Here is a 7,032-nt window from a genome sequence, read left to right as displayed (position 1 = left end):
TAATCTCTTGTGAAGATTGAGTCATGTACTTGCTAGACACGAGGATGCATACTAAGACTTTGCACGTAATTTTTTGCCCTTCGCTGCGCTGTGACAAGAATTCACAATATTCCGTCGCAGCAAAAAATAACGTCGCTCATACAAGGTCGCAGCTCCAGCTCATACATCCCACTGTGTGATGTGCAGAGGGATGAAACGATAGTTTCTCGGTAATACAGTGAAGAAGTTGCGATTTCTTCATATTACAACCGTACACTTACATATAGTCTGGACCTTGAATGACTGAACCATATAGTACCCTATATGAGTTGAACATAAAACACGATCTGCAGTTTTAGGTGTGGACGGACTTCAAAAGGTCCAAACAGCATTTAAATGGGAACAACGGTTAAGTGTATTGGATAGCACGAACTATAGCAAGTATTCTTACGGTTCTCGGAATCGTCTTCCAGTGGCGCAAAAAACAGGTTCAAAGCGCCGAAAAAGTCTTCACGAAGCCACTGTGGTTCTCAGAGATCGCTCGATAAAGGCAGAGGTTAAAAGAGCAGTTCGGCTGTTGAGACAAAGCCTGGAGAACGCCCGCAGCGCTCAAGTTTTTTCCAGTCATGACTGAAATCTATAAGAGGGACCTAGAGGACGCGCGGCTTACAGTTCCTTGAGTCCCGGCTACGTAAACATGGTAAGAGTAGCTGCTCAATTCCAGAATATAAAAAATATATATACTAATTATAAACAACGACGACTTGTCGAGTGCGCTGTGACACGAGTAATTATTTCCGTCTTCAAGAATGTATATAAGTGTGATGTAATAAGTTTTGTAATGTGTTGGGAGTAAAGAATAACAGTGAAGTAAGGCATAAAGAGGGAGCGACGCTGTCGTTAACAAAGTTGGAGTCGCATGACGCTCGCCGCGAATATTTAAAGATTGAACTTGTTGCTTGGGTTGTGATGATGATAAAAAATCATGCCTGGTGACAAAGTTGTGCTGAAATTGTTCTGTTAAAAATAAAAAAAGTATGAAATTATCCAGTGCAAAATTAGAATCATACATTACTCTTATGAATTGAAATAAAGAAGGTCTGCAAGATTTTTTATTTAGAAATTGCTCAGTTTTCTAAGAATGATCTGGCTTAGAATTTCTACCGTTACCTATAACAAATTTGCAATAAAAAAGTAGGCAAGTGCGGAGAGAAGTTAGAATAAAATGGAAAGTGTGACTTGTTTCGCTGACTCGCTTCTGATCAGCGCCATTTTTTCCATTAATCTTCAAGCTTGGGTTGATTAAAAATAATTTTGTTACAGATCACAAGCATCTTCTTCCTAGCCTCGCTCCTGGTGGCAGTTGCAGCGCAGGACCAGCCGGCTGCTGGAGGCGCTGGTCAGACAAGGTACGGGGGGCGGCCCAACCGATTCCAAACCGGTTTACCTCATGGCGGCGCTGGAGGATTCGGTGGTGGGATTGGCAACCAAGGATTCGGAGGTGGGATTGGTGGACACCCAGGAGGATTTGGTGGGGGTATTGGCCTCCAAGGTGGATTTCCAGGACAAGGATTTGGCCCCGGCGTTGGAGGCCAGTTTGGACCAGGCATCGTTAACCCTGGTGTAGGCGGTGGATTGATCGGCACGACGCACACCGACGGCGCATTGGCGTATAACTGCGCTGCGACCGCTAGTCAAGGCCAGTTTGGCATCGACGCGACGTGTGAGAAATGGTGCAAGACTCCCCAGCAGTACTGGGGCGGCAAGTACGTCTGCTGTGATGACAGGCCAGCCTTCTGTCCCCCCGTCAGGAGCGAGTGTCCGAAGTTCGGGGGGCTGGGCCCCGTGTGCTGCTTCGTGGACTCACAGTGTCAGATACCGACGGACAAATGCTGCTACGACACATGTCTGGGTCACAAGGTGTGCAAGCCTGCTACCAAACAAGGCTTCTGATCTAATTCACTTAAAGTTTTAGTAGCGAATTCAGGGCTCCACGATGTTTCCTACATAACTCTAGAGATTAACAATAGCAGTTGTTACGAGGTTTCCCTAAAATATGTTGCTGGTTGTAGGGCATTTTAGCTTAAATCCGTCATAAAAAATTGAACTGTTAATCCAGAGTTCACTTTCCATTTCAATAAATATAAAATTCTAAAGGTGCTTCAATTTCCCTGTCAAAAATTTCACGCAAAACTCAATTTTGAGATTGACACAACTACCTTTGAACTGATTGATTCACCATAAGCATGCAGGAAACTTGATTTTATTCTTAAGATTCTGAATGACAAGAAAATAACGATTAAAAAACATTAGTATATTTAGTAGATGACACAAAAAGACCTACGGAGATGGAGGTTCTTTTACGGTGCTGTTCGCCACACAGTCGAAAAATGGAGAACAAGTTATCGCGGTCTATTGAACATTTCTAAACAAGAAAGCCTAGTAACACTAATTTGTTACTAAGATCCGTTCTGTGTTGTAGCAACCCTAATAAAGTCACCTCTCGCTATCTAAAATGTAACCTTTCAAAGCTACAACGGATCAATTGTTATATACATTGAATACAACTCGCAAGTGAATTGAACATTATTGGGCGGTAAACACTCAATAAACAAGGGCTTTATTGATAACAAATTGTCTCGTTGAGACCACAGTGCACTCGAGAGGTTCTATATTGCAACCTTCAAAATGACAGGAAACATCCACATGAAAATAATACTCAGGGCTTTGATCCACTACCTTTAAGATGCAGGATGGTCAACTCACGAAAACACTGCAGGCCGAGGCAGTTACAGTTGACCGTGAGCAAACATTAGCAGATAAAATAACATTTTTTACGAAGTTTTTTTATGACACGACGGGTATACTACCACTTCTCCAAAGAGTAGTAAGCTTCTATTTACTGTCCAATAAATGCACCCTTTGCTTATTGCTGACTCTCTTACAACTACGATAATATTTACAAATTTCAATGATAACAATATAGGAAGAGTGGAGAGTAAATGCGCCAACAACTATCAATGCCTCTCTCTGACTAATGTCAGGTTTTTGCACGCGAACTACAGCGGTGCAGCGAGCTCCGGTATGCGGGTCTCATAAGGATACGAGATGGGAGTACATAGCATCTTGCTTTCCTAAAGATAATACAGGAAATGAGATGAATTAGCCGATGAACACATGCAATAGATCACTCGCAGATAATAAAGCGTAGAGGTGATGAGGTTTCAAGTTACCTCATCCATAAGTAATCCACTGGATAACGTAACTAAAACGATGCGACATCGCATGCATCGCTACACGATTGTTCTACTCATCTAAAAGGACATCGCAACTCTACACATAAAAACGAAAATTTAAACTAAAGGTATCCTGAACGCGAGAATATGAGTGAACATTAATGCAAATCATTTGCACGAACGTACAAGAAAAAATAAATAAATATTGAGCACAATTATCTGCTGCTGCATTGAACGCGAGTTCGCATACCACGTGCGAGCCACTATCACCAACGACCACTTCATTCTGGTGACACGGGAAAGAATTTCTACACTTGATAATACAAGGCGATGTATTTAATTGCAAAAATTCGATGAACCGACAAAAAAATTCCATAAATATGCCTTAAATCAAAATGATTGTAAAGAAAGGAACAACATTGGAAAATATAAAATCAATACTGAATAACAGATCAAGTTGTAATTAACACAAAAATTTTTAGAACAAAAGAGAAAAAAAATCCAGACAGCCGAGCTAGATTAAAAAAATTATTCTAAATCCATAACCCTCACAGAATTGACGCACTTGCAAGAGAACAAATTTTTGCGGCACAATTGTTAACCCGAATTGGCACTTGTAAAGGTAATTCCTAACCGCCGTAAAAGTATTTTTCAGCAGAGATTAAACGAAGGATGAAGAGCATTAGCACGGCGATGCGGTAACAAGACAAATGGCTCCGCTGCATCACGACTAGAAAGTAAGAGAAAATAACTTAGAAGTAAGAACCCCAGCAACCAAACGAACTATGACTCTCGAATGCATTTGGACAATAAGCCAAAGTTCCCAACTGTGTGGTCACTAGGGAAGAGAAATGCAGAGCAGGAAATGGAAACATTAAATCAACGAGTCATTACGAAGAACATATTCAGAAGACAGAAAATTTGACTCGTATATTTTTATTGAAAACATATCACGCTCGCGTCTGTTTGCGGTAGTAACGGCACATAGGATCAGATGTAAGACGGAATCTAACATTATTGTACACAACAATGAAAACAAAGAGCAAAGATATTCAACTACCATTTAAATTTCATGACTTGAAGACCAGAATAACCTTAAATATTTGTAATAAACTTGTAGTAAACAATTCTGCAGCTGATAGGAATTTATAGGCTACTCGAGCTGTTCGGTTTTCCGTGGCCCGAAAACTGGAAGTTAATGCCAATAGTAGGCTTGCCTGTGTCTCGTTTAAAACATATACGCTCCTGCTGCAGCGGTGATGTAAAAACGATCCAGGGTCTCTGAGATTTTCTGAAGCGTCTGCGCAACAAGACGCCTCCATTTGTTTACTCATGAACGAACATTTTCAGAGAAGCTCGCTAACGCGGATGCATAAGCAGGCAAAGAAAGAGGCAAACCAGACAAACAAACTTAACAACAAAGAGCGAATGTTGATAGCAAAAGAAATGCATGTAGACGGCCAATCATAATTTCGCAAGCTAAGTCACATATATTTTTAGCAAGCTCAATTGTGCTAAGAATCTGCCACAGAAAACATTCCGTACAACCATAGCGGTGAACACAGCACGACTGATCAGCTTGACTTTTAATGCACTAACGTATTGGCCATAGGCGAAATTATAAGACTTGGAAAACGTACTTATGAACCTTATACTTGGCGTATAAGGTTAAATTTTAGTGACAAATGCTAGAAAGACGAGTCAGCATTATCTCAACTTATTAAGATTCAAAAAACTAAACGCAAACGAGGAAATTAGGTCGGGAGTTTAGGAGTAGCATTGACATGATACTAACAGTGATTATTAACAAGGCTTTGACTTAGCTTAGGGAGTCCGCTAAATCGCAAATAGATGCACTACCACAATGGAAGGAAAAAGTCAATTTAGCCGGTAACCCAATACTTAGTGCGTAGATGGTGTCTCAAAAGAAATCTAAGTCTGAGGGATGGTTGCATGACTTGGGAGAGTATCTCGAATACGAGCTGAGCTCATAATACTTAATGATGTCAACTTCATAGACATTATCAGCGACGGTGAATAGTTCAGTAAATATAATCCTCTCTTCATCTCTCGACGGTGAGCTTATTGTCAAAACAATGCAGAGAAGACTGGACACTGCCGTCTTTGCAATTCAAATGCTACGAAAACGCACACATAAATAACAGATGACTTCTCTTATCTGAATACCTACCGACTCGGGCAGAGTGTGATACTTGCGGGGACCGGGCGTGGGTCGTGGACCGATAGTTGGAGACCGTTATACTGATGGTTTGAGACCATCGTTCTAGGTACAAAATAGCTACATGCAGCATTTAGCTATAATCTAAGAGCCGCATCTAGAATACGCACAATACCCCAGAAATGAAGAAGCACGTCTATCTGATGTTCAATGATGACCACAATGGCAATAATAATAGAAAATAAGGACAAACTCCTTACACAGTCTACTAAAGGGAGATAAATAATACTATATGATAATAATATCATCATCACTATCATTATTCACAGGTTCTTAAAAGATAAGGAATTCCACGTAATGTCTCCAGAAAAAGTGCTGATCACGAGCCATCGTGAGCCCATCTGTGCGTTTTGTACCGAGCAAAGCCCCTGCCGCGTCTCCACACGAGCGGCAAGCAGCTGTCAAACATCCTACACATTGGTGTAGGTTTCTGTCTGCTTCTCGCATGCTTACAAGAAGCTCTCTCTCAAAATATATAGCAAAACGTCACAACTTCGTTATGACTACAGCGTGCTGTTTCACACTAACCGGCGTATCAGTGAACAGAAAAGGGAAATACCTCTGACAAGTTTCAGAATGTTCCACCAACGGCACACCTATGTTACGTGGATCAGAAATATAATTTGGGTAAAATGGCAAAGGGTTTGGAAAGACAGAAATCCGGCAGCTGTAAACAGCGAGCTCATGTGAATACACCGACTTGCACAAATAGCTACACTTCACAGAAAACAGCGTCGAACGAGGCGGTATTGCTCTCAAAAACTTTACGTTTATTGTAGCGGCTGTCCTACCTAATCTATAAATTATATTCAACACTTGTATCAAGTTTACCTTGCTTTGCGGCCATGATCATTTCAAATACTCCACATCTCATAGTGCTCACGCTTAACCGCTTCATGGCCATCGGAATGGGTGGTCAACATCGCACTTTCTTTGCATGAATTAGGCGTGTAACCTCACGCTTATTTACGCAGAAGAATACAATGTTGCCACACAAAAAGATGGTCGTCAATTCCTGTTGGTGTAGGTAAAATTAGCGTCGATGTTATCACGATAACCAAGCAAGAGAACGGAGTAGGAAGACGACTTCATTAAGAGTCGGCGGCAAGCGTAAGATCGTTGATGATAAAGCGATATCTTCATCAGAGACGGCGGAATCAGACAATAGTTGTCGTGTACGTGAAGGGTCGTCAGTTCTTCTCATTAAGGTCAATAACTTTAAATAAATAGACGCTAATCACACAGAATAAATGGACGTGACGAAAATTGTGTAGACCGTCACGAGGATCTAAAGCTGAGGGATCTCGACAGGTGGCGCTGAGCTGCAGCCTCGCCGACACGACAGCAAACCCAATAATTGCAACCGCCCACATATTGCACATTATTTGTCCTTAAGCGTTCCTGTGAAAAAAAAAACATTGCATTAGCAACTGGATGAAACAGAATTGATATAAAAACAAATAGTGGCAACTGCAATATGATTGACCTGAGCTTGAAACAAAATTTAAAATACATGGGCTGAACACTGAGGCTTAATAATGATACGAATGTCATTTCTTATACATTTGTTTTGAAATA

General features: G+C 41.1%; 2 protein-coding genes across 8 annotated transcripts in view; one reads left to right on the top strand and one right to left on the bottom strand.

The window, feature by feature from the left end:
• The first annotated feature begins 598 nt into the window (after positions 1-598).
• LOC108668937 (glycine-rich cell wall structural protein 1-like) lies at positions 599-2,135 on the top strand. Its single transcript, XM_018156200.2, has 2 exons — positions 599-679; positions 1,303-2,135. Exons 1-2 carry the CDS (start codon positions 677-679, stop codon positions 1,930-1,932), a joined length of 633 nt encoding a protein of 210 aa, XP_018011689.1. The 5' UTR covers positions 599-676; the 3' UTR covers positions 1,933-2,135.
• A 1,468-nt stretch (positions 2,136-3,603) lies between these two features.
• Positions 3,604-7,032, bottom strand: part of LOC108668936 (prominin-1) — a 64,272-nt gene continuing 60,843 nt past the window's right edge. For all 7 annotated transcript variants that reach the window (XM_047880424.1, XM_047880423.1, XM_047880428.1 and 4 more), the window contains one exon: positions 3,604-6,855. Coding sequence is in view for 2 of the 7 variants with exons in the window: in XM_047880428.1 (XP_047736384.1) it covers positions 6,846-6,855 (10 nt within the window). In the remaining 5 variants the exon portion in view is untranslated. The remainder of the gene's footprint in view (positions 6,856-7,032) is intronic.

The sequence above is a fragment of the Hyalella azteca genome, unplaced genomic scaffold (assembly GCF_000764305.2).
Source record: "Hyalella azteca isolate HAZT.00-mixed unplaced genomic scaffold, Hazt_2.0.2 contig5386, whole genome shotgun sequence".
NCBI lineage: Eukaryota > Metazoa > Arthropoda > Malacostraca > Amphipoda > Hyalellidae > Hyalella > Hyalella azteca.
Note: the sequence above shows the minus strand (reverse complement) of the source record. Positions and strands in the feature narration are given on the sequence as shown.